General features: G+C 42.5%; 1 protein-coding gene, 1 long non-coding RNA gene and 2 pseudogenes across 3 annotated transcripts; 2 read left to right on the forward strand and 2 right to left on the reverse strand.

The window, feature by feature from the left end:
* Positions 1-1466: 1466 nt before the first annotated feature.
* On the reverse strand, positions 1467-2558 carry LOC121142218 (speckle-type POZ protein-like). The gene has a single exon (XM_040751507.1). It carries the CDS (start codon positions 2556-2558, stop codon positions 1467-1469), a length of 1092 nt encoding a protein of 363 aa, XP_040607441.1.
* A 7074-nt stretch (positions 2559-9632) lies between these two features.
* On the reverse strand, positions 9633-10781 carry LOC121142142 (annotated as a pseudogene).
* Positions 10782-12387: 1606 nt separating this feature from the next.
* Positions 12388-18282, forward strand: LOC121142219. 2 transcript variants are annotated; one of them, XR_005879196.1, is made up of 4 exons: positions 12388-12599; positions 16671-16715; positions 17291-17439; positions 18034-18282. It is a non-coding gene; the product is annotated as an uncharacterized LOC121142219 (long non-coding RNA). The 2 variants fall into 2 exon arrangements; XR_005879195.1 differs by lacking the exon at positions 18034-18282 and having other exon boundaries at positions 17291-17526.
* Positions 18283-24501: 6219 nt separating this feature from the next.
* Positions 24502-25185, forward strand: LOC121142143 (annotated as a pseudogene).
* The last annotated feature ends 2691 nt before the right edge of the window (positions 25186-27876 follow it).

Raw genomic sequence — 27876 nt, forward strand, 5'->3', positions numbered from 1 at the left:
TATTCAGCAGAAAAAAACAACAGAATCCTGAGATTCGCAGGCAAATGGATGACACTAGAAGAAACCCTCCTGAGTGAGGTGACCCAGTCACAAAAAGAGCAACATGGCATGTACTCTCTCATATATGGATTTTACACATAGATCTGGGGAGTGCCAGCCTACAATCCCACGGCCAGAGAGTCTGGGAAACAGAAACTTCATTCAGTGGCTGATCGAAGAAGAGGCAGACTCCCTCGGTTAAGTACTGATCTGAGCTTAAGAAAGCCAGTAACAGAGAGGGAGGACTGATGACCAAAGGGATTAAGACTGGGCTGGTTTAACCCCCAGAAACAGCTGACCTGACAAAGGTTAACTCTTGAATCCCAGGCATCGGCCTGGGAATCCAGCACGGGACTGATCAAGACCCCCTGAATGTGAGAGTCAGTGAGGAGGCCTAGGTAATCTACTGAGCCTTGGGCAGCAGATCAGTACCCATCCCAAGTATACACATGGACTTTGGACACCCATCTAACAATGTGAGGTGCACTCTCACCTTGAACTCTTGGTGAAGGGTCTAGGCCCTGCCCTATATGAAATAGCAGACTATGGACACCCCCATGGAGGGCCTCACCCTCCCTGGGGAAATGAGGGGATAATGGGGGGGTTGGTGGGAGGGCACAGGAGGAGGGGAGGAAAAGGGAGAGGTACCTGGAACTGACTTGTGAAGCAACCTTGTTTCTTATCTAAATTCAATCTGAAAAATAAAAAAAATATTGTGTAGCAATACACACTAGACCCCAAATAAAATAAAATAAAATGGGCATATTCAAACAGAAACACCATGGAATCCACAAATTGTTTGTCAATTTTTAATTCACCTTAAACTGTGTTTAGATTACAGGCACAAGAGCAAACTTCAGTAATATTTGTCTCCAGTTCCAAAAGGTTGAGAGTCACCCATGTATGCCTGAGAGCTTAACTCATGAACTTCTCCTATGCAGTAGCAAAAATTGCTTTCGCCAGCTGAGTCAACCCTCCAGTCCCCACACACTGATTCTGGAGAGAAAAACTGTCTTCTTTCTCCTCCTTGTCTCTTGTAAGCAAATATTCACGTTTGTTTTCTCCATTGCTCTAAATCCTTGATCATAGGCTCTGTTCAGTATAATTCAGACATGTTCTTCCACAGAAACTGTGTAGGGATGTGCTTGGGCCAATAACCCAACCGAATCCCCAGTTTTCGACTCACTGCAGAGAAAGCAACGCACCAGAGCAATTGTGTAGAGTATCCTAGAGTAAAGTACTCTTCCTACCCAAAATATATATTCAACTGGATTCTAGGGAATTAGTATTAACTGTCTGAGCCCCCATGCTGCCTTTCCACAGATTCTCTGAAAAGTCTGCAATGTCCCGTAGTCTACCCAGATGTCCTTGTAATAATGTTGGCTGCTGCTTTTGGAATAGACATGTAGGTCACAGCTGAGAGGCTCCTAAGATTGCTTGAGACGTTTGCAAGGGGGCTCCAGTAAAGAGCAGTGAGCAGAAGCCAGGGAACTGTATGCCTCAGCCAACAAGTGGGGATACGAGCCCACCATTTTCTTCCAGCTTGTGGTCTCAGAGACCGCAGAAGCATGATGTGTTATGAAATCCAGTGCCTGGGTTTTCAGCTGCTCTGCATTGTGGAGGTCAGCCAGGACAAGTGTTCGGGCAGCAGTCTCCACGGAGAGGTCCTTGCAGAGGGCATCCTCACACATGACCTTCAAACGAACCAGGCCATACTTGTTGGCAGCTGCCAGCACATTATCTGCCATGCTGTGGAGGTCTGGTGCCTCCCCGGTATAAATGAATCTCATCATTGCCTTGAAGACTTGCAGCTCCAGATCGTCGATCTCAATGCGTATTTTTCTGCTCTCCTCCATGTCATGTTCAAACATGGCTCTGAAAACTGGAGAACGAGCTGCTAAGATTGCTTTGTGAGCCTGAAACTCCTGGCCAGCTACCACCAAGCAGCAGTCTGTGAAGTTGGGATTCTCCCACAGCTCTCCTAGCTCATCTGCCATTGTGCACCTTGGAACCTGGATCCCTGGCATCGTGCTCTCTCCAGAGATGCAGAAGGTTTCTTGGACCACATCCATCGTGCACAGCAGGGTGAGTTTGGTGTCTGGGAGAAGCCAAGGCTCCAGAGACAAGAGGAAATCTCGAGGGATAAACTTCTTGTATGCCCAGTGTTGGTTTTGCAGAAACCTGAAGAATTCTGGGCTCTTTATTGTTAGGGATTTCTCTCCTTCAGCATTGATGATCCACAACTGGAACTTCGCCCATACTGGTTTCTTTGGGCAGCTGAGCAGCCATAAGGAAACTGACAAGTAACCTTTGCTTTCTTCATCGACCCCGTTCAGGTGTATTTTCATACACCATTCAAGTGTGTCATTTGCACCTGATGAGAAAGTGGGACTTTTAATGTTTGCCCCCTGCATTCGCTCCAAGTGAAAATGGAAATTGCTGATGGTCCACTTGTAGGAGTATTTCTGGATGCTGATCTGTTTGTAGCCCCAGCTCTCCACTGCCAATTCCTGTGTCATATTTTCTTGTGGTGTTTTGAAGATTAACCTCGATCCAAAATGAAGAACTATAGTTTTCCTTCTATAATCTGGAGGTCACAATTAGAGATAATAGTTAAAGTTTTAGTTTCTATTTTAATCTCTACTCCCTATTATTTGTGTTGAAATCTTGGGTTTCTGTGACATTTTCAATCAAGGTTGTAATATAATTTTCAGAGAACACAGTCTAGTCTCCTGGGGACTGCTACATAACTCCACTTTTCCAGATTGAATCTTAGCACAATAGATCAATTTTGACATTTACATACACCTTTTGAATTGTTTTGAAAATTTCATACACTCTTACTGGAAAAATTTTAGTGCTAATGTTCTCTAGAGCAATAGTACACATGCAGTGAATCTCTCTATATGTGAGGAAAGGGGATTCATTGGAGTGACTTAGTCCTGGGGTCATGTTCATAACACATTGGCTAGCTGTCAAGGCAAATTCAAAATCCAGTACTTACTCAATCCAGCAGGTGAGAAGTGTCTGTCGGCTGGTGTTCAGTAAATGCTGCAAGTGAGAATAAGTATTCTCTAATTCCAGTGAAGTATTGGACTTCCTACAAGGTGAGGGGAGGCAATCAAAAATAAACATCTTCCTGGTTTCATGGCCTTTTATACTCTGCCATGGGAGGGTGTGGCCCAATGAAAGGTGTGTCTCCTGAACTGGAGTTCTGGATTAAAGGTGTGTGTTTACTGGCCTCAAGATCTGGATTACATGTTTGTGTCTTTTGGGGGTCTTGTAAAAAAGGATTTGCTCCATCTTGGCTTAATGTTCAAGTGTTCAAAGCTATCCTTACTCTTCCAAGGTGAAAGATGAAAGACCAGAAAGTCTAATGCTTGGCTACAGTAGGATGTTTGGGCTTAGGCAAGGATGTCTTATCTAAATAACAATAAACTTGGTCTGAGGTTTGGTTACTCTCAACTTTCAAAGCTGGTTAATCTGACATTAATAGTTAATGTTTTAGTTTTTATTTAATTTCTGCTCCCTATTCTTTTTGTTGATATCTTGGGTTCTGTGACATGTTCCATCCAAGGTGTAATAAATATGTCAGGGAATACCAACTAGTCTACTGGGGACTGGTACATCACTCAATTTTTCCAGATTCAATCTTAGCACAATACATCAATTTTGACATTTACATACACCTTTTGAATTGTTTTGAAAATTTCATACACTCTTACTGGAAAAATTTTAGTGCTAATGTTCTCTAGAGCAATAGTACACATGCAGTGAATCTCTCTATATGTGAGGAAAGGGGATTCATTGGATTGACTTAGTCCTGGGGTCATGTTCATAACACATTGGCTAGCTGTCAAGGCAAATTCAAAATCCAGTACTTACTCAATCCAGCAGATGAGAAGTGTCTGTCGGCTGGTGTTCAGTAAATGCTGCAAGTGAGAATAAGTATTCTCTAATTCCAGTGAAGTATTGGACTTCCTACAAGGTGAGGGGAGGCAATCAAAAATAAACATCTTCCTGGTTTCATGGCCTTTTATACTCTGCCATGGGAGGGTGTGGCCCAATGAAAGGTGTGTCTCCTGAACTGGAGTTCTGGATTAAAGGTGTGTGTTTACTGGCCTCAAGATCTGGATTACATGTTTGTGTCTTTTGGGGGTCTTGTAAAAAAGGATTTGCTCCATCTTGGCTTAATGTTCAAGTGTTCAAAGCTATCCTTACTCTTCCAAGGTGAAAGATGAAAGACCAGAAAGTCTAATGCTTGGCTACAGTAGGATGTTTGGGCTTAGGCAAGGATGTCTTATCTAAATAACAATAAACTTGGTCTGAGGTTTGGTTACTCTCAACTTTCAAAGCTGGTTAATCTGACATTAATAGTTAATGTTTTAGTTTTTATTTAATTTCTGCTCCCTATTCTTTTTGTTGAAATCTTGGGTTCTGTGACATGTTCCATCCAGGGTGTAATATAAATGTCAGGGAATACCATCTAGTCTACTGAGGACTGGTACATCACTCAATTTTTCCAGATTCAATCTTAGCACAATTGGTTAATTTTGACATTTGCGTACACCTTTTGAATTGTTTTGACCATTTCATATACTGTTTTTTTAAAAAAAATTCCACAGTAGTTTAATAAAATGTGGCACATGTGAAGAAATACACTGCACCCATTAAAAATTATGTAGAAATACATATGACACAAAAGGTCGTCATGGTACTGTTAAGTAAAAAGGTTACAAAACAGCATGTACAATTTGATTCCATTAAAAATTCTTTAAAGGTACAGAGTATAGAGGGTACACACCTGTCCCAGTGCTTATTTTCAGTGGATGGAATTGTAGGCCATTTTTGTATTTTTACCTCTAAATTTTTCTTTTTGTCAGCATATTATGACTTGTATTAATAAAAAAGCATTAACAATTTTTAAAAAGTCTACTTTGATGTAGGAATAAGAGTACAGTTTAGCAACCTGAGGTACAGTGATGTAAATACATTAGTCTATACTGCTTCACTGGGTTATCTGGGTGTTCTGATGCTAAACACTAGTTCAAAGGCACTGTGCAGAAATATATTGGTTAGAGCTCATCTTTTTTAGACCAGTGTTTCTCAACTTTCCTAATGCTGTGACTCTTTAATACAGTTCCTCATGGTGTGATGACCCCCCAACCATAAAGTTATTTTCATTACTACATCATAACAGCAATTTTGTACTGTTATGAATCATAATGTAAATATCTGATATGTAGATGTCTCTAGGCAACCACTGTGAAAGGGTCTTTTGTCTCCCCAAAGGGGTTGCAACCCACATGTTGAGAACTGCTGCTTTAGACAGTGGGTCCACATTTCTATAGATCTTAAATGGCATTCTAAGTAATAATTTACTTACTGACACTAAATCATACTTCCAACTTCATACCCACATCCAAGACTGATCTGAAAGTATGCCGACCCGTTATAGGGTGGTAAGGCAGGGGAAATTGTCAAGATGGTATACTGCAGGTGCCTGAGGTTGGAGGGCTGGCTGCTAATTTTTGGAATCCCAGGCAACCAAGGAGAGGTATCTAGGCTGGAACTGTATCGGGACAATTCAGCACTGGAAAGAGAGGTGTCCTGGTATTTCAGGAAGCCAGGGTAACTGAAGCTGGGGTGAGGTGGGTCATGATATCCCTGAAGGATATGTCAATCCTGCTCCTCTCCTGGAGAGGGTTGTTACAGCCGAATTTGACCTCTCCCTTTCTGATTTGTCTTTCCTTGATATCCTTTTGTTTTCTGGATTAAAGGCATGCACCACCACCACCCAGCCTATAGGAAATGCTATTATAATATTTGTGTCTAGATACAAAGGAAAAGCCTCAGAATTTGTTGACCATTTTGATTAATATGTTCTCTCCAAACTTCATGTGTATAGGATAAGGCAAAAGAACGTAAATTAATTTTGTAACTCTGCAATGGTTAAAAAAAATTAGAAATCCAGAAGGGCTTCCATGGAGCCATCAGCAGTGTACTGGAGACTGTAGCCTTATTTTCAGTCCATAGATTGTTCCAAACTGCCTGGTTTGGACTCCCAGGCAAGATTCATGAAAATATCTACTTCTTCTGTCATTCTTTCTCTGCTTCTTTGCAGTTTCGTCTCCATTTACAAGTACTCATGTGAGGCAATTATCTACCCAGATAATACAATATAACCTTGTCTCAAGAACTTAGCACTCCAGAAATAGAGATAAGAAAGCAAACAGTACATTGCATGGACTACAGGAAAGCCCTACTTAAATAAATAAATAAGCAAAAAGGAAAATAAATAGAAAAAACAAAAATAAACAAATAAAAAGTACATTAAACTCTGTGTCTAATTCTAGTCTTTAGACATATGCAATAAGTTCAGATATCAGAGATTACATTGTATCTGGGATCCATGGTCCTTTTTAAGACAAGGTAATTTGGAGCCAATTATCTATTTTCCATTTACTTCTATTTCCTACTCCAAATAGTAATTATTTATAATTGCTAAAGGATTAAACAGATTCTTAGAAATTGCTGCTTGTAGAAAGAGGGTTCATTTCCCCCTCTCTGGATCACACACTTTCTGTCTTTCATTGGGAAAGAATAGGCCAGCAAAGGCCAGCCTGCCCTACAAATATAGTTTCAAGGACAACCTTGGCTGTTACACATAGAAACCTTGTCTAGAAAAACAAAAATCAAAAACAAAAACAAACAGAAACCACCCAATAACAACAACAATAAAAACCCAGAACAGGCTTTCCAGAGATAACAACCACAAATGAAAAATAAAGTATAATAAGGAAAAGCAAAAACATCATATTGAAGTTAGAAAAAGCAACCCAGCAGTAGGAAAAGAGCCCAAGAGCAGGCAGAAGAATCACAGATGCACTTGTTCTCACACTCAGGAACTCCATAAAAATACTATTGTTGCTTTTTTTTGTTTTTCAATTTCATTTCAATAAAGGAAGGATTACATTTATTGATTTTCATATATTGCACCATCCCTGAATCATTGGTATGAAGCTTCCATGAGAATAGTGGATAATCTTCTGGTGTGTTCTTGGATTTGGGTTGTGAGCATTTTATTGGGTATGTTGCATTTATGTTAATATGGGGAATTGGTGTGTAATATACTTTCTTTGTTGGGTCCTTATGTAGATTGTGTATCTGGGTAACTGTAGCCTCATAAATGAATCAGTCGGTATTACTTCTGTTGCTATTTAATGGAATAATTTGAAGAGTATTGGTGGTAACTGTTGTTTGGAAGTCTTATAGGATTTATTGCTAAAACGGTCTGGTTCTGGCCTTTTTTTGGGGAAGTGATTTTTTTCCTTTTCCGTTTTATTTTTACTTCTCTCAAACAGTACATACATGTTACAGGCTCCCTCTTTCCAGTTCTTCCAGCCCTCCTCTCACCTCCTCTGGCTCCTAGATCCACTGCTCCTCTGTTTCCCTTAAGAAAATGCCAGGCCTCCAAGGGATATCCACAAACAGGGCTTAACAAGATGCAATAGCACTAGGCACAAACCCTCATATTAATGCTGGATAAGGCAACTCAGTAGGAGGAAAAGGGTCATAGGAGCAAGCAAATTAGTCAGATATATCCCCACTCCCACTGTTAGGAATCCCAGAAAAAATCCCAAGCTAAACAACCACAACATATATGAAGAGGACACATGCATAAAAACTCGGTGATAAGTCCTTCAGTCTCTGTGAGCCCTTATGACCCCTACTTGTTGATTCAGTGGGCCATGTTCTCCTGGTGCCCTCCACCCCTCTGGCTTCTACAATCCTACCCCCTTCTCTTCAGCAAGGTTCCATGAACTCTATCTAATATTTGCCTGTGGGTCTTTGCATCTGCTCCAATCAACTGCTGGAGCAAGACTCTCTGATGACAATTGGGCTAGGCACCAATATATGAATATAGCAGAATTTCATTAAAAATCATTTTAATGCTGGCAGCAATGGCAAATGCCTTTAGTCCCAGTACTCAGGAGTCAAAGGAAGGTGAATTTCTGTGAGTCTGAGGCCAGCCTGGTTTTTATAGAGTGAGTTCCAGGATAGCTAGAGCTGTTATACAGAGAAATTCTGCCTGGAAAAAAACATAAAAAAGAAGAAAATGAAAAAGAAAGAGAAAAATAATCATTTCATTGACCTTTTCTTTTTCAGTCACGTTTAGTTCCACCAGAGCTCTCTGTGCCTTGTAGCTTCTGGTTCCTGCCCATCCAGATTGTTCTGGGAAACACCTTCTTCTCTTGTCTCAGGCCTCAAGTTAGATCAATCATTGATTTGTGACTCCCACCAGCTCTGAGCTGCAGCTCTCTATGAATGTAGTGCCTTGGTTAGAAGGTACACTGTGTGGAGTATCATGATGTTTGACAAGGCACTCTGTTACTCCTTTGTGGAAGATTATTAAAATCGCTGCATACAACAAAGGGAAATTCATAACTAGAAAAGACTTATTCCAGTAGCAACAGAGTGTGTCCATTCCGCAGCTGAAGTAGTCCAATGTAGTCATCCTATCACACTAAGTTGTATGCTGATCAACCTGGGGAACTGTCATATCTCTTGGGCTCTATGTTGGTATCTGTGATTGGCAGATCTGGTGTTTAACAGCAGCTGTAACCAGGTGAGTCTTGAAGAGTGGATGTCCATTTTGTTGAGCCTATGGATAACTGCCATCTCAGCTACCATGGCTAAATTGAGCATGGACCCATCAGGCAATAACAAGCATGACTTGGAATGAGGCAACTGTCCACAGAATGTGTCATCCTATCTACTTGATTATTGGACTCCTCCTTTGCTAAAGATACATTTTCATGGGCATTTACAGGAGACACAGGGACCTTAACATTTTTGTTTCTTTGCAGATTGGTCCAAATACTTCTTCAAAAGCTTTTTTCTATTTTTCCTTTTTATTTATCATTCTCTGATAGCCTTCCTTCCCTCCACTCTACCCAGAAGTACTTACTCCTGTTTCCCTTCAGAAAAGAGCAGGCCCTCTGGGGATATCAACTGAACATAGCATAACAAGATGCAATAAGACTTAGCACAAACCCTCATATCAAGCCTGGAGGAGCCAGCCCAAAAAAGAAGGAAAGGTACTCAAGATTAGAGATATAAGTCAGAGTATCCCTATACACCCACTGTTAGAAGTCTTATAAAAAACCCTAAGCTAAACACCCAAAGCATGGTACAAGGCATAGTACAGATGCATGAAGGCTCTGTGAGGGCCTTTTGAGTCTCTGTGAGCCACTGTGATCCTCCTTTGTGGATTCTGTGGGCTCTGTTCTTGTGGTATCTTTGATCTCCTACAATCCTTCCTCCCCTCTTCCTTGAGTTTCCCTAGCTCTGCCTAATGTTTTGTTGTGGATCTCAGTATCTGCTCCCACCAGCTGCTGGAGAAAGATGAAGACTGGGCTTGGCACCAATCTCTGAGCATAACAGAATTTCATTAAATGTCATTTTATTGACTTTTGTGTGTGTGACGGTGAGAACCATGCCCAAACTTTCACAGCTTAGATTTTCTGGATGGACTAACATGTGCTTCTTCAAAGAAGAATCCACAAACTGATTTTTACAATTTTAATTCATTTTATATTTTATTTGGGTAAGATATTGTCTACAGAATTAAACAATGTCCTCTGTAAGAGCAACAATGGCTTTTGCCACCTGAGTCAACTTTCTAGGCTCCCACACCCTGAGTTTGGAGAAAATATAGGTTATTTCTCTTTCCTTTCTCTTGTAAGCAAACATCCATGTTTGTTTTCTCCTTTGCTCAGAGCCTTTGATCATATGCTTTGCTCAGTTTATTCCAAACAGGTTCTTCTAAAGAAATGCTGTTGGAATGTGCTTGAGGCATTAACTACACTGAATAACAGTAACCAAAACAAACAAGTACAGCAACAGGGTAGAGGTGGGTTAGAATATGTTAAATTCCAGTACTGTCCCTTACCTAATCTTCTATTCAACTTATTTACAGCTGTATTAAAGGCCCAAACCCCCATGCTGCCTTTCCCCAGATTCTCTGTAAATGCTACCACATGTCTCAAAGTGTATCCAGGTGTCCTTGGTAACAAAGATGACTGCTATTTCTGGATTGCACCTGCAGGTCACAGCTGACAGGATCCCAACACTGTTACAGGACTTTGAGAAGGCCCTTCACTAAACAGTGGTGAGCAGAAGCCAGGGAGCTGTATGCTTCAGTCACCAAGTGGGGATATGAGGCCACCATTGTCTTCCAGCTTGAGGTCTGAGAGACCTCAGAACCATGGGCTGTAAGGAAATCCAGTGCCTGGGTTTTCAGCTTCTCTGCACTATGGAGGACAGCCAGGAAGTAAGTGTGGGCACCATTCTCCCCACTGCGGTCCCTGCAAAGGGCTATCTGGCTCATGATTTTCAAACATTCCAGGCCATACTTGTCCACAGCTGCCAGCATAGAATCTGCCATGGCTTGGAAGTCTGGTGCCTTCCCAGTATAAATGAAGCCCATCATTGCCTTGAAGTCTTGAGGCTCCAGATCATGGATCTCAATGCAGTTTGTTCTGCTCTCCTCCATGTCATGTTCAAACATGGCTCTGAAAACTGGAGAGCAAGCTGCTAAGATGCCCTTGAGCCCAGAATTCCTGGCCAGCTACCACCAGGCAGCAGTCTCTGAAGAGGGAATTCTCCCACAGATTTCTGCCATCCTGTACATTGGAACCTGGATCCCTGGCTTCATGCTCAGGCTGGAGATGCTGCATAAGTCTTGGAACATGATTCCCATGCAGTGGAGGGTTAGCTTGTCTTCAGGGAGAAGCTGATGCACATTTACCAAGTGGAAATCTCAAAGGATGAACCTTAGAAACCTCTTTCATAGCCTGGTAGAAAGGTAAAGGTTTTTGACTTTGTTGTAGTTTCAGTTTTTTCCCTTGGATGCTAATGATCCAACATTGGAAATGTGCTCCAAGGGGGACTCTAAGCAGCTGAGCAACTCTTGGTTAACTGACAGGTAATCTCTGCTTTCTTCATCTATCCCATTTGGGTGTAGTCTCAAACACTACTTGTCATTATCCCCTGTGGAGAAAGTTGGGCTTCTAATGCTGTCCCACATTTTCCCCATAGAAAATCTGAAGTGGCCGATGGTCCACTTGGAAAGACACTCTGGAGCCTGAAATGTTTCTAGTCCCAGCTCTGGGCTATTTTGTCCTCTGACATTTCTCCTGGAGGTAGTCTGAAGTTAAATTGGATCTGAAATGAAGAATTAGGATTTGTTTTCTTCACCCTGTGTGACACAACAATTTTCACAATTAATATTTTTAGTTTCTGTCTTTCCTCTGTTCCTTCTTCGATGAGGTTGGAAATGTGGTTCTCTGAAAATTCACTATGCAGATTACAATAGTAGTTACTAGTATAGATGGTCTAGGCTACTAGGGAATGTTACATCACTTCATTTATTTCTAGGTTGATTCTTAGGTCAGTAGGTAACTAATTATAGAAAACTGCTAAAAATTTGGAACATTTTGTACACTCATATCAAAAATGTTGTACAATGGTTCTCTAGAATAACAGAATATACACAGTAACTCTCTGTATTAACAAAGGATAATCATTAGAATGATTTAGGGCTGAAGCCGTGCTAATCCACCAATGTCTAACTCTTAAAGGAAAGTCCAAGAATACAGTACTTACTCAGTTAAGGAGGTTGGACCTGTTGAGTGGTCTTTGGTATATACTGGAATTCCAGAAAGTGTTATCCAATGCTAGTGAAGGAATGAAGCAAGCAGAGATGTCTTCCACATCCTTTTATATGCTCTCAGCTGAAGGTTCATCCCAATTTAGGGTGTGTCTCCTAGCATCAAGATCTTGATTAAAGGTGCGTGCCTTTAGTCCTTGACATTCACCTTAAATATTTGTGTCTTTTGAACTCCAAAGTCTGTATTTGAAGTGGATCTATCTCCTTCAACTTATATGAAACATTTCTCACAGTTGTGACCTCCATATTTGAATTTTAATTAACTCCAGGTGTGATCCAGTTGGGAACTATGAATAAGCAGCACAAGTTTTTTGGGCTTGGATGATAGGCCCCATGTAAGCTCCTGAGCCTGACTTTGATTTTCAGGCTCAGATGTGGGGCCCAGTGTAACCTCCTGAGACTGGCTAGTGTTTAGTGACCTGTCTCTATCCTGTTATCTCCATGTGGGGGTGAATCAGCCAGATCTGATGCAAGATTACCTCCTGCCTAGCTACCTGCCTGCTTGGTGGAATACTATTGGACCTTAACTCCTCAGATCACCTTACCCTATCCCAAGATTCCCAGCCCCTACCTCAGTCCTATATAAGTTCCTGTGTGTTGGAATAAATCGAGATCCTGTTTCGACAGACTCCGGAATCAGTGTGTTTTTTTCCCAGGTAACTAGTCAGGGGAGGGTCTGAGTTGTGAATACTCAGCATCCGGCTCAGCCACCTGGAAGAAGCCAGCTATACTTGCCCTTCCCCAGCTCTACCTGTAGGGAGGACCCTGCAGAGATGGGGCCCCGTGTGATAAACGGAAGAATGCTGACGGGCCACTCGGTCTGTGGGTGAGTGTATCCCCATAAATTATGGGGCAGTCTTTGTGCAAATCAACCCTACCCTAGAATTTCATGGGTCCTACTTAAAAGTAGAGGCCTTAATCTTTCTGATAACCAGGCTCTCCTGGCCTGGGGCTGTTTGCTTAAGTTTGCTCCCTGGCTGCCAGTGAGTAACCTTTTTGACTGGGATACTTGGGGTACGGCATTAGAAGAGCTCAGGTGGAAAAAGGAGAGATTCCCTCACTGAGGACCCTCCCAACAGTGTCTGAGTTAAAGGGTTGCTTCCCCCTCGACCCTGTAGGGAGAAGAGTGAGGCCCCAATCCAGGAAGGGACAAAAGGAGATAAAGAAACTCTGGAAAAACCAAAGCAAATCCTAGTCCCTCACACCTCCCTGCACCCCTGTATTCATCTCTAGACTTCCTTTGAAAGTGCTCCTTGGAAGTCTAAAGTCACACAGCTTCCAGGTCCCCCTATTAGTCATTTCCGGAACCCCCCTGCACCACAGCATTACTGCGGGGAGGATGCTTCTGGGGGAGAAATGACCAATCTTTTTCCTGTCAATGTTAACCCTGGTGGTAACTGCCTGGCTTCCTGGTACCAATGGGAAGCACATAATTTAAAGGAACTCAAAGAGACCTTCTCAGAGCCCAAACCCAGGATTGGAAGGACCTTGCTAGGGCAGTGCTTCCCGGATCCATGTTTCTGAAGTGGAGCACATTTTTTTCAGGATGAATGTCGCATCCAGGCAGAATGAAATCAGAAAGCCTGCCCTGTGGTCCTAATTAATTTTGGCATGCTTTGGGGCACCACTGACCAGTTCTCTACCGATCTTCAACAAGTCTTTGGAATTCTCTGGGTTTTCTTATTTTAAAAAAAAGAAGTCCAATGGCTCTTGGAGGCTTTTACATGATTTGAGGAAAATAAATGAGAGATTGATACCTTTTGGGACCCCGCAAAGGGGACTCCACTGGATTCCAGCCTTTCCCAACATCCATTATTTAACTATGTTTAAATTTAGATAAGAATCAAGGTTGCTTCACAAGTCAGTTCCAGGTCCCTCTCCCATTCCCTCCCTTCCTCCCGTGCCCTCCCCTCCCCCCCCGTTATCCTCTCATTTCTCCAGGGAGGGTGAGGCCCTCCATGGGGGTGTCCATAGTGTGTCATTTCATATAGGGCAGGGCCTAGACCCTTTCCCAAGAGTTCTGGGTGAGAGTGCTCCTCACATTGTTCTATTGGAGTCCTAAGTCCGTGTGTAAACGTGGGATGGGTACTGATCTGCTGCCCAAGGCTCAATAGATTCCCTAGGCCTCTTCACTGACACCCAGATTCAGGGGGTCTTGATCAGTCCCATGCTGGATTCCCAGGCTAATGCCTGGGATTCAAGAGTTAACCTTTGTCTGGTCAGCTGTTTCTGGGGGTTAAACCAGCCCAGTCTTAATCCCTTTGATCATCAGTCCTCCCTCTCTGTTACTGGCTTTCTTGAGTTCAGCACAGTACTTAACCAAGGGAGTCTGCCTCTTCTTCGATCAGCCACTAAATAAAGTTTCTGTTTCCCAGACTCTCTGGCCATAGGATTGTAGACTGGCACTCCCCAGATCTATGTCTAAAATCCATATATGAGAGAGTACATGCCATGTTTCTCTTTTTGTGACTGGGTTACCTCACTCAGGATGGTTTCTTCTAGTGTCATCCATTTGCCTGCGAATCTCATGATTCCATTATTTTTTTCTGCTGAATAGTACTCCATTGTGTAGATGTACCACATTTTCTCTATCCACTCTTCGGGTGAGGGACATCTAGGTTGCTTCCACGTTCTGGCAATTACAAATAAAGCTGCTATGAACATAGTGGAACAGACCTCTTTGTTGTATGAATGGGCATCTTTTGGATATATGCCTAAGAGTGGAGTTGCTGGGTCTTGTGGTAGGTTTATTCCCATTTTTCTGAGGAATCTCCACACTGCTTTCCAAAGTGGCTGAACCAGTTGGCACTCCCACCATATTGATATTAAGGATTGTTTTTTCTCTGTCCCATTACATCCCGATGATGTAGAAAAATCCTTTTCCATACCTTCAACAAATTTTTGCGGGCCAGATCTAAGATTTAAAAGGACTGTCATACCCTAGGGCATGGCCAAAAGCCCTCCTATTTGTCAGTATTATATATTACACATTTTTTCTTCCTTGATTGGTCATCCTAATATATTATTCTATATTTATATGTATGATATTATTTGGGTTGTTCTAACGCATCTGACCTCCAAGATCTTAATTCTAAACATCTTGCCATATTAGAGGCCCATGATTTTAAGGTTGCTCCTGAAAAGTTTCAGAATAGTCCTCCTTTTAAGATTTTGGGTTCCATGTTATTTCTTGATGCTGTCTCTTCTGTTAAACTCCAACTTCATATTCAGGATTCTTATACCTTGCCCTAGGTCCAACAGACATTGGGGGAAATTAATTGGCTGAGGCCCTAGATTTCTATAACTACTGAGGAATTGGCTCCTTTGTATGACCTCCTAAAAGGTCATGATCTCTCCTCACAGATAATTCTATCTGCTGACCATTTACAGATTTTAAGTGAAGTTCAACAGGCCATAGACACAGCAACCTTAAGGGGGTATGATCCTCTTTTGCCCCTCACCCTTTGCGCTTTTCCTAGGAAAAGGTTATGTACTGCCTTATTAGCACAAGAGGGTGAGCCCATACATTGGATTCAACTCTCGATTGGTGGTTCCCCCAGAGTCTATTCAATAACCAATCAGATTGCTGATTGCATTGTTAAGGGCAGGGTCACCTCTGTCCAGCTGTTTGGCATAGACCCTAATCTTATTGTAACTCTCTTTAAGACAACAGATTTCACCTGGCTTCAGAGAAACAATAGCGGGATTGCTGCGGCTCTTGAGGGGTTTCTGGGTAAAGCTGATTGTCACTATGGTCCTCACAAATGGATGAGCTCTTTCATAGGTTAGAATGGAAGCCCCCCCCAGACTTTTTTTAACCTCAACCCAACCCTGGCTTCCTTACCGTGTTTACTGATGGGGGCACCTGGGGGCTTCTTTAGTCATTTATCCCTCCCTTAGAACATGGTAAAGAGCCAGTGCCAATAAAATCAGTCTCCCATAAAGTTGAGGGGTCAGCTCAATTTAAGGAACTGTTTGCTGTTGTTCTTGCATTAGACACTATTCAAGATTCATTTAGCTTATTCTCTAGTTAATTTGTTACCCAACCTAGTTGAGGCCCATATTAAGCTGGACTCCAATCCTATATCACCTTTAATGATTCAACCCCGCTCCCTACTCAAAAAAAGAACTAACCCTATTTTTCTTCAACATCTCAGGAGTCATCAAAATGCACATGGATTTTTTTCTGAAGGAAATAATTTGGCTGATAAATTGGCTTCTATGCCTCAATGTAATACTGTTACAGAAGCTACATGCTTCCACCTACTGACTGTTGTTAAAATGTCTCGGTTCCTGGACAGGGAACCAATGTTGTTAAAATGTCTAAGTTTATCCAGTAATGAAACACAAACCCTGACTCAATGATGTCACATGGAGTTTATTGGTAGAAAGGGAGGGAAGAGGGGTGGGAGGTAACCAACTCGTAAAGAGCTGAGAGAGAGATAAGATATGAGAGAGAGAGAGAGAGAGAGAGAGAGAGAGAGAGAGAGAAGATGAGATGGAGAGGAAGATGAGAGTGAGAGAGTAAAAGAGAGTGTAAGCAGTCTGTCCTTTAAAGGGGTCCTTTGCACCTGTGTGGTTCTCACAGAACTCTAGGCTGGCTAGAGTATTGCCTGAGTGCATCTTTCTGGGAACAGGGCAGGCCAGCATAATGCCTGAACCTTTAAATGACCCATTTTAATTGGAGGGGTCTTAAACACAAGTATCCACTTATTCCAGTCAAGGACCTTAAAAAGATTGTCGGAACTTGTAAGTACTGCCAGACTTTCCTTCAGATGAACCCCTCCAAACTAGTGGAAGCAACCCTCGAGGGCTTCTTAATAACCTTTGGCAAATTGATGTTATTCATTATTCTCCATTTGGAAAGTTAAAGTATATTTTTTCTCTCCATTGATAGGTTTTTCCAATGCCTGCTGGGCATCAGCACATGCTGGGGAAAAAGGTAAAAATGAAATTACCCATATGTTTCAATTCTTTGCAACCCTTTTATTGCCTGATCAGATTAAGACAGATAATGGCCCATGCTTTGTAAGCAGGGCCTTTGTGGACTTCCTTAAGACATGGAGCATCTCACACTCCACAGGCATCCCAAACAATCCTCAGGGTCAAGCAGATGTGTAAAGGTATAATCAAGCTCTCAAATCTCAATTACAAAATCAAAAGGGGGAATCTACACCCCCACATGATCAATTAAAAAGGCATTATTCACCCTAAATATTTTAAATTTTTCTAAAGAAGATAAATACCTGTCTCCATTACAAAAACTTTGGTCCTCTTCGGTTACCTACAGTTCTATTTGAGTCAGATGGAGGGACCCATTGACAGGGATCTTGAGAGGACTAGACCCCCTCCTCTCAGCAGGAAGATGATTTGGATGTGTCTTCCCTCAAAATGAAAAAAGATCAATTTGCCTACCAGTGAGAGACCTAAAATATTTGCCCCAACAAGGGGACAATGACCATCACATCTCCAGGGAGTGCTCCATTTCTGAGAACTGTACCTCTGTTTCCCCCTCAGGAACGAATGAAGATGTGGGTAATGCTGCTCTTCCTGGTACCGATGATGCTCATCCTGCCCAGTGATGGAAGATTTGGAAACCCATACAACACCAAAGTTATCCTGACTCATTTGATGGGGAAACCCTGTGACTGCCAGGGTGGAACATAGTCAGTATCTCCCTTTAGTGGACAGTCATACAACAGGTAGATTGTGATACGAAGATAGCAGTCAATATGACTGACACATCAGGATCCATTTTTCAAATTCCAATAAGTGGATAAGCATAAAGAAGCCCAAGGTTATCCCCCAGGTTGATGCGAAGCCAGGACCCTGTCCTTGCACTGCTTTCTGTCTGACAATGCATTTGGCCTGCTATGGCATTGCCCAAATGTGCACCAGTAGTTCCACTAAAAAGACTCACTGGACCTGGGTATGAAATTTAGTGCTCTCTGGAGGTGAGAGGGGTTGGATTGCGAGAGATGGAGGGTGTGCCTCTGCACCTTGCTTTGGAGCCCCAGGTAAAACTGTTTGCTGGGAACTTGCCCCCCTATTGGTTATTCAGATGGGGGAGTTTAACATCATGTTAGGGAACAAAACGTTCATAAAAAGACCAACTTGTTTTGGACTAGTACCCAGAGGTCAACTATCACCCTGTTGTTCTCCCTGAAAATCAGGGTGAGCTAGTGCTCGACCCCCATATTGAGTCTCTGCTACAAATGGTCTTTGCCTTACTAAATCAAATGACTCCTTCCCTTGCACAGGATTGCTGGCTTTGCCTCCAATCTGGACATCCTTGGCTGCTTGCAGTGGTCTCTAATGATACAGTCACAGATGCCCCTAGTACTATAAAAGATTGCTCAGCCACATTTCCCATCCATGTAAAGCTCCTCCCAATGAAACTTTCTGGGACTTGTATTTGGACCCCGACTACTACTGATAAATCCACTGTAGATGTAGGCCACATTGATCCATCTTTCTGTAATTCAAATACAACCAAATCTAATGCTCAACGCTGCCCACCTTCTGGAATGGTCTTTGTCTGTGGAGGTGGGATGGCATATGACTTCCTGCATGCCAAGTGGACAGGCCTTTGTTCCCCAGCCACCTTGATTCCTGATGTGGATATTCCTGGGGATGAGGCTCTTCCTGTGCCCTCTTGATTCCATTGGTGGGGACCCACAAGGGCCATATAGATGATTCCTATACTTGCTGGCTTGGAAATATCTGCAGGTATGTCCACTGGGCCTGCAGGGCTAGGCATGGCATTTGAGCTCCACAGAAGGCTCTCTGCCCAATTGGTTAGTGGCATAAAGGCCATGTCTAATACTATCCTTCATCTCCAAAAGCAGCTTGATTCCCTGGCTAATGTAGTCATACAGAACCAAAGGGGATTAGACTTATTAACAGCCCAAAAGGGAGGCATATGCTTGTTTTTACAGGAAAAGTGCTGTTTTTATGCCAATAGATCAGGGATCATTCAGGACAAGATCAAAAGTTTTCAGGAGGACTTGGAGAGGAAAAGGCTGGACCTCTGTGACAATCCGCTGTGGACTGGCTTAAATGGCTTCTTACCCTTCTCCTCCCACTGCTTGAGCCTGTACTCCTCCTCCTCCTTATCCTCACTATTGGGCCCTGCATGATTAAAAAGGTCATGCAATTTGTTCACCAACAGGTAGAGGCAGTAAAACTTCATCAGGTCGAAGTTCATTATCATAGGCTCGATACTAAGAGGCAGGCTCCTTGTGACTGGAAGTCCTCATACGAGCATCCCTCCCCCGCCCTCTTCCTGACAAGTGACAGGCAACTTCTCAGACAGACTGGGACATCCTAAGACAGGTCATGGAGTGGTCCATTTAACGAGCTGGATACATGGTACTTTGGGACCAGTAAATTTCCCAATGGGGGACCACCTAAGACAGGCCATGATTTCTGCTGTTCTTACAAAAACAAAAGGGGGAGATGTTGGGCCTAAGAAAGGCTTGGATGATAGGCCCAGTGTAACCTCCTGAGCCTGGCTAGAGTTTAGCAACCTGTCTCTAACTTGTACCTCAATGTGGGGGTGACTCAGCCATATCTGTTTGCAAGATTGCCCCCTGCCTAGCTACCTGCCTGCTTGGTGGAAAACTATTGCCCCTTAACATCTCATGTCACCTTACTCTATCCCAAGATTCCCATCCCCTACCTCAGTCCTATGTAATTTCCTGTGTGTTGGAATAAATCGAGATCCTATTTCGACAGACTCCCGACTCAGTGTGTGTTTTCCCTGGTAACTAGTGAGGGGAGGGTGAGTTGTGGACACACAACATCCAGCTTAGCCCCCGGGGTAGTGGCCCTTCCCCTGCTCTAACTGCAGGGAGGACCCTGCACAAGTTCTTATTGCTTACTGGAGTTAATCTTCCCTAAATAAACAATGGTGTCCATTCCTACACAGCTGTTATCCTTCTCATGCTGTTATAAGAATTCCTCACAATGGGGAGGTGGTGGCACATGCCTTTAATCCCAGCACTCAGGAGGCAGAGGCAGACAGATCTCTGTGATTCAAGGCCAGTCTGGTCTATAAGGGTAATTCTAGGACAGCCAATCTTTTACACAGAAAAATCCTGTCTTGAAACAAAACAAAACTACAAATCAAAAGAAAACAGACTTTCTCCCATTAACAAGGTCACGGAAGACATGTTTTCTTCACTCAGGAGTCTCAATGTTTTAAATATGGAGGGCACTGTGGAAGATTTCATATAGGGTGACAAGAAGCAAACCAGACAGGACCCTCCAAATGTGGCTGCCTTTCTTTCCTCCCTTTTATTCCATCCAGACTCACAGTCTCAGGGATGGCTCTACCAAATTTCCCTGGTTGTCCTACCCCTCCTGGATCACACTCCCTGATCCACTTAAGGGTGTGTTATGGGAAGATCCTAAATATTTCTCATTCCATCATGCTGACTACTAAGATTCAACTTCTTACTACCTCATAATTTTTAATCCTTCCCTGGTGATTTCTGTCTTCCTTAAACTTTGAACTTACATGTGTACTCTGCTGGGCTTAAAGTGAGACAGAATTCTGTCTTTGAAACTGAGGAATGTATTCAAAGTTACTGTAGAAGGGATTTTGAAATGGTTGCCCAAAGAATGTGATCTGTAAATGCTCCCAACCTCTATTATCTTTATACATTTATGATGTCTGGGGGGAATCAATAAGCCTAAAGGACAAGAAAATAACCTCGGTTATTCAATCCACTCAGAAATTTCCAGCGTGGCTCTCCTGAAATTCTGCTCCTATGCTGCTTCTCCCTTCACACAGGATAAATCAATCAATTGATTCTCATCTCTGATTTTTTGCTTCCTCACTTAGGAATCTATTATAGGTGGTCATCTAGTAGAATCAATGACTCTTCTCTATGTGGTTTTACAGTCAGGGTGGCAGATACAACTTCCCTCAAATGTGTCATTTGAAATGCAAGTAGGTGGTCACTGCAGGACCCCTCATTTCCAAAAGAAATGCTCTACTTTGCCAGCCCAGAGAGATCCCATGAGCATGCTCCTGGAGAGGAGAGAAGCTTCTCATGGGGGAACTGAGACCCACCCATGAGGCTGTAGGACTGGAAATGTTCATAGAATCTGTTACAGAGTGGGTCAGGTGGATCTTTAATTTCAGGCAGGAGGCTGTCTGCCGGACCTTGCCCAGCCAAAAGGTTTCAGGCCCCCAACAGTGGATACAGAAGTGTCATCATTACCAGAGAAAGCCATTGGTCATAGGAAAAAAACCTGAAACACATAGAAAGACGTATAAATACAAATGCAAACAACATTCAAGACAGAGGAAGAGAGAGAGAGAGAGGCAGAGACAGAGGCAGAGACAGATACAGACACAGAAAGACACAGAATGGGATCAAGAGAAATGTCTTGATGTCTCCCTGAAGTTTTCTTCCATCTCTTTCTGCTTTGGTACAACTCAGTGTACATCCCATGCCAGATGACTCCTGATTCCACTTCACCAGGCTCTCAAGTGCTAGGGCCCATATGGTGAACCACAAACATTCCATCCACTTAAAAGCATGTTTCAATATCTCTTCTTCATCCCCATTCCAAACAACTTATTATTGTGTATTTTATGATTTAAAAAATCCAGTGTTTAAATACAGTCCTCAGAAGACAGTGGTAGGCAGATCACTATTTTTTTGAGCCAATCTGGTCTATAGAGTGAGTTCCAAGACAACCAAGGCTGTGTAGGACACACCATTTCAAAAACAGTAAAAGACAAAATGAAAATCAGGTTGAAAGTTGTTTTTCATTCAGTGTGGTGGTTACCACCTGCAGCTCAAGATACCCTTGTGATTGACTTAGCAGGATTGCTTATGTACAGGAAGGTTATTGTGAACAGTAAATCAATATCCCATCTAGAAATGTATCAAAATAAGTATGTTTTCTCTGAATGTGTAATAAATGTGATATTCTAAGCAGTCTTCTCTGACATAGGCCTGCATTGGGAAACTGAGGTTGTAGATATCCAGAGAGTTTGATAGATGTGTCTGAGTATACCACATGAGTGTCCCTCTATAAGAATAAAACAATCTCAATAACTCCCTAACACAATGTTCACTCTTTCATATATAACACCCTCCCCAAAGGACAGATTCTGAAGCTGGAAACATTGCTGTCCTACTGTGAATTATATTCACAGTGCAGTGGCAGCCTGGAATTCTCAGGGAGTTTAAGTAGAACCAGGGAAGCACAGTTATTTCAGATGAAGTTGTTTTACTTGAGTTACTTACTCTCTAAAAACTAAAACAAATAAACATTAAATGAAAGAAAAAACAAAATTTCAGTTTTCTGTAATTTTTAAACATAGTTGAACAAAGACATGGATTCAAAGACAATATGTAAGTAATGAGTAATGTGTAATTATTAATGAAGTGGCAGAAGTAAAGGTGTGTCTCCCAGCCTCTAGATCCAGATTAAGGTTGTGTGTCTTCATTACCTCAAAAGTCCCGATTTGAAGGGGATCTGCCCACTTAAACAATAATTTCTCACAGGTGTGCTCTGTAATTTTGAGTATTGTTAATTCCAGATATAGTCAAGTTGAGAACCAAGAGTAGCCACCTGCAGTGTGTTTGCAATGAGTGCAGCTATAAATATCTTCAGGGAAGTGTGGTTTTTCTTAGCCTGTCAGTGGTCTTAGGTTTCACAATATGGACAGCAGATAAAGAGACTATACAAGGTGAGTGGGAAACAGAGCCAGGAAGTCCGGAAGGTGGCTCTCCTCTTTCCTATTGTTTATTCTATCCAGAACCACAGTTCCAGGATGACTCCACAAAACTGTAGTGGTGGTTTTTTTCCCTGTCTCTGAAATAATCCTACAAAGAAAGAGTATTCCAGACTCATCTATGAGTGTGGTTAATGAATATCCTATGTCCTTCTCATGTCAGTCACATAGTATGAGTCTCAGTAGGTCATATTCTCCCTCCTCCACTGGAGGATTCTGTCTTCTTCAACCTCAGAACTGCCATGGTTATTCTTCTGGTTCCTAAAGTGAGAGATTATTCTAATTTCCATGAAATACAGACTCTATTTCACAGAAACTCGGGAGGGAGGGGATTTAGATGGATTTCTCTCTGTAATTTGATGATCAGAATTCTCCATACATGTCATTTCTCTCCAGGTAGTCTTGTCTTGGAGAGTTGCTCAAAGCCTAGACCAAAGGAAATAAGTTCATTGATTCAATCTGTACAGCCATGCCCCGTCTGAATCTTCTGTAAATCTAACTGCAACACTACTTATCTGTCAGTAGATGATAAAGCATTCAACCGGTTTTGATTATTTGATTTTTTTCTCTTATTTCCTTTGTTGGACTTATTGCAGGTGGCCACTTAATGGCACAGGTGCTTCTTCACCAGGTGGGTTCAGGGTCAAAGTTGTAGGTACCCTATTAGAAATCACTAATTTGAAGGGATTATGTTTGTTAATTTTAAGACCCCACATTGGAAGAAAAATTTTCTTCAGTAACTCTTGAATATATTCTGTATCCTTTGCCATCCAGAATCCTCTTACAATTTTAAGGCCAGCAGACTTAACCTGGATGATCAAAGATTAAGGAGGACAGAACTCACCAGTGTAGGATGAAAATTATGAGGTAATGACAGGCTGAATACTGACAGCAAGCATGAGAGAATTGAGACGTCTTTAGGATTGTCCAATAGTACATCTGAAATATATCAGGAAGAGTGTGTTCAAGGAGAATTAATTGAGGAGGATGGGCAAGGCCACCAAGGAAATTCCCAGGACTGTGAGTACGGATGCAATAAAATGCAAGAAAGAAGACAGCCTTTCCATAGGGTCCCACCAGGCTCTATTTAATGCCCTCTATAAAGGAATTCTTCCACCCTGACCTCCACTTTGTGAATACTGAATCCCCTGACAGAAGAAAAGGACCTCTTCCTAGTTCATGTTGATGGGAAGAATGCTTTTTTCAGTGACAGGGTTTTTCTGTGTAATAGTTCTATCTGTCCTGGAACTAACTCTATATATCAGGGTGGTATTGAACTCAAAGAGATCTTCCTGCCTCTTCCTCCCAAGTACTGGGGTTAAAGGTGTGTGCCACCACAGTGGACTGAGAGAAAGTCTTCTGATATCATGAGAAGTGTATAATCACTGTCTAAGAATGAAGACCATTCTTTTATTTATGGAAGACTAACTCAGTTTAGCAACATGCACTTCTGATGGATATTCCTTGTTCCCAACTAGACCACGCCTGAAATGAACTAAAATCATAAAATGGAGAGCACAAATGTGAGAAATGTTTTGCATAAGTTGGAGTATGTAGTTCTGCTTGAAATACTGACTTTGGAGATAGAAGACACAAATATTTGGTTTGGATTACAAGTCCTGGATCACACCTTTAATCCAGATCTGAGGATAGGAGACACACCCTAAATTGGGACACACTTTCTGCTGGAAGCATTTAAAAGGACCTGGAAGAAGGAAGCTGTTACACTCTGTCCTCTTGCACAAACCTTTAAGCTAATACATCCCTTCACTACCATTAGAGAATACTTCTTTGAATTCCAGCATATACTGAAGACCATTTGACAAGTCCACCATCATGGACCGAGTAAGTTCTGGGAGATATTTTCCCAGGAATGAGGACCGGAAGAGTCTTTAAGTTCCTTCAAGGCCATGAATGGGCATTCAAAAGGTTCATCCTTTGAGATTTCCTCATGGAACACGTGCATTGACTTCTTGCTGATGACGAGCTCACCCTCGTGTGCAACGTGACTGTGTTCCAAGACTCCTTCAGCATCAGGGACTAGACCAGAATGCCAGGGATCCAGGTTCCAAAGTGCGTGATGGCATATGAGCAAGGAGAACTGGAGAATTCCCTCTTCATGGACTGCTGCCTGGTGGTAGCTGACGAGGAATTCCGGGCTCACAAGGCCATCTGAACAGTGTGGTCTCCAGTTTTCACAGCCATGTTTGAACATAACATGGAGGAGAGCAGAAAAAGCTGATTGAGATCTATGATGTGGAACCACAAGGCTTCAAGGCAATGATGGGCTTCATTTACACCAGGAAGGTCCAGATCTCCAAAGCATGGCAGATGCTGTGCTTGATGTTGCTGACAAGTATGGCCTGGAGTATTTGAAAGTCATGTGTGAGGATATGATGCCCTCTGTGACGACCTCTCTGTGGAGAATGCTGCTCACACTCTGCTCCTGACTGACCTCCACAGTGCAGGGCAGCTGATAACCCAGGTACCAGATTTCATTACAGCTCATGCTTCTGAGGTCTCTGAGAATTCAACCTTGAAGACAATTGTGGCCTCAGATCCCAACTTGGTGGCTGAAGCATACTTTCCCACCCTGCCTTTTACACAAGGTCTTTTTTTGGCAACTACTATTAAATGCTTGAAGAGATCCTAGGTCCTGGTCTGCTGTCACCTAGAGGTGTCTTCCAGGCCTAGAAGTCACTGTTGTTTGCAATGACACCTGGGTAAACTATGGGCTCTGTGAAGCAGTTCTAGTGAATATAGGAAATCTCAGGCTTCAATGAGTTAGAACTGCGTGTTGGGCCAGGGGAGAAGGGAAATGCCAGTCTCTGGAGTACACTAACCAACATATACCCTGTTGCTGTATTGGTTTGAATTTTGTTCAATGAATTGAATACTAAAATCAGTTTAGTTGCTGATCTCAAGCATATCCCAATATGATTTCCTTGAAGGAACTTGTCTGGATTAGACTGAGCAGCACATGTGATCAAGGGCTCAGAGTAAAGAAGAAAGCAAGCAACTGGAAAAGTATGATGCCTGGGCGTTCTCTGGTAAACAAAGACCATGTGGAGATGCATAGATAAACACTAATGGGTTAATAATTAAGACAGATCTTGCCAATAAGAAGTCTGAGCCATAATCCAAACAGTTTATTTTGGAATAAATGGCTTCAGGATCTGGTGGAATTGAAACTTGAGTCTATAGCTAAGCACTGACCTAAATTCCTGCATTCCAGACATAGACTGGGAAGAGGGGATAATATGAGCAAATGGGTCAAAACCATGATGGGGAAACCCACAGAAACAACTGACCCAAACAAGTGGGAGTTCACTGACTCCAGACTGAGAGCCAGGGAACACGCAATAAGATTGAACTAGGCCCTCTGAATGTGGGTGACAGATTACTGGCTTTGACAGTTTGTGGGGTCACTAGCAGGAGAATCGGTATTTATTCCTTGTGCATGAACTGACTTTTTGGAGTCCAGTCCCTTTGGAGGGATATCTTGCTCAGCCTAGATGCAAGGGGAAATGCCTTGATCCTGCCTTAAGTGATGAGACAGACTTAGTTGATTCCTCATGGAAGGTCTCACACTCTCTAAGGAGTGGATGGGGTTTCAGGTTGTAAGAAGGTGGGAAGAGCTGGAATAGCGGGATGAGGGGGAGGATGGAAGCGAAAGGGAACTGATATGTAAAATAAAATTGTTTTAAAAATTACAACAAGATCTGCCATGATTATTCTATAGGTTCTTAAAGTGAGAGATTTTCTTGTTTCCACATAAATACATTCAACAGAAATGATAGAGGGATGGGTTGGATGTGATGGATCCCCCTCTGTTGTATGATGAGCAAACTGCTCAGTACTTCTCATCTCTCTACAGTTAGTTCTGTCTTAGAGAGAGGCTCCAAGCCTAAAGGACGGGGAAATAAGTTCATTCAGTCAGCTCAGCCATTCCTAGACTGCCTGTTCTGCAAGTGTGGATCAAGCACTATCTCAGATTACAAAATAAGATTAATCAATCAATTGTTTTTTTTGTTGTTGTTGTATTTTTTATTATTTTTTTTAAATTTAGATAAGAAACAAGGTTGCTTCACAAGTCAGTTCTAGGTCCCTCTCCCTTTCCCTCCCCTCCTCCCGTGCCCTCCCCCCACCCCCCCCCCGTTATCCCCTCGTTCCCCCAGGGAGGGTGAGGCCCTCCTCCATGGGGGTGTCCATAATCTGTCATTTCATATAGGGCAGGGCCTAGACCCTTCCCCAAGAGTTCAGGGTGAGAGTGCACCTCACATTGTTCTATGGGAGTCCAAAGTCCATGTAATCAATTGGTTTTTATCCTTTGATTGATTCACCTGGGAGAGTTTGTGTAGAATTCTAATCAGTAGCATGGGTGATACTTCACCAGACCAGTTCAGGGTCAAAGTGGTAGGTATCCACTTTTCAAATCTGTTATTTGAAGGGTTTGTGGGTGATTACTTCATGGTTCATCATTTGTAAGAACATTGCTTTAAATTGTGGGTTGATCCTGCAGAGGTCATGTTCTAGGAAGGCAAGTGTGACTTGTCACAGAGGAACTGAATACCCCTGAAGCAGGAAGATTGGGCATAAATCATAAAGTTTCTCATTAGTGGGGTGGTACAAGTCAAGGTTTTATTTTTCCCTATTGGTGGTGGTTACATAGGACAACCTGACAGAGCCAAAGTATTTTGCTCACCAATAGTAGGTGTTGCATGTCTTAAAACTCAATGGGGATGTCTTCCTACCTGAGAAAGCCACTTTTCCTTAAAGTAAAACATAACTGGGATAAGCACAAGGAAACACACACACACTAGCGCACACACACTAAAGACCACAGGACTACCTAATACCCATTTGTACACCTGAACAGGCAAGGGAATCCCAGAGAAATGTCACACAAAATCTAGACCTTGGATAGTAGTCCCATGACACACCGTACCTATGTGTCTACAAAGATAGTGCCTTAAGTAAATTGTCCTCAAGACTTGAGAGACCAAAGGACTTTCTAATCTGTTTCATTTCTGTGTGGAAGTGTCAGATTCCTGTGAAGTGTAATCCACCATGTAATCTGGTGACATCTCAGACATATTCTGGACACTGAAACTACTGGGCATGGCCACTTTATGTGTCCAAACAGAATGTTGTTAAGATGGAAAGGCTGCTTTGTCTCCATCAATCTCTCCAGACACTGCCCCTGATAAAGCCCACCAGCCAGAGGCTACTCCTCCTTCTCTGGAGCAGTCTCATCATTTCTCCTTTTTTCTGAGACCACCACTGAAAACTTTATTCAGATTAAAACCTGGGCTTTCATTTTGCTTCTTTGTATTTTGCATTG

This window comes from Mesocricetus auratus, unplaced genomic scaffold (assembly GCF_017639785.1).
Source record: "Mesocricetus auratus isolate SY011 unplaced genomic scaffold, BCM_Maur_2.0 Super-Scaffold_100009, whole genome shotgun sequence".
Lineage (NCBI taxonomy): Eukaryota > Metazoa > Chordata > Mammalia > Rodentia > Cricetidae > Mesocricetus > Mesocricetus auratus.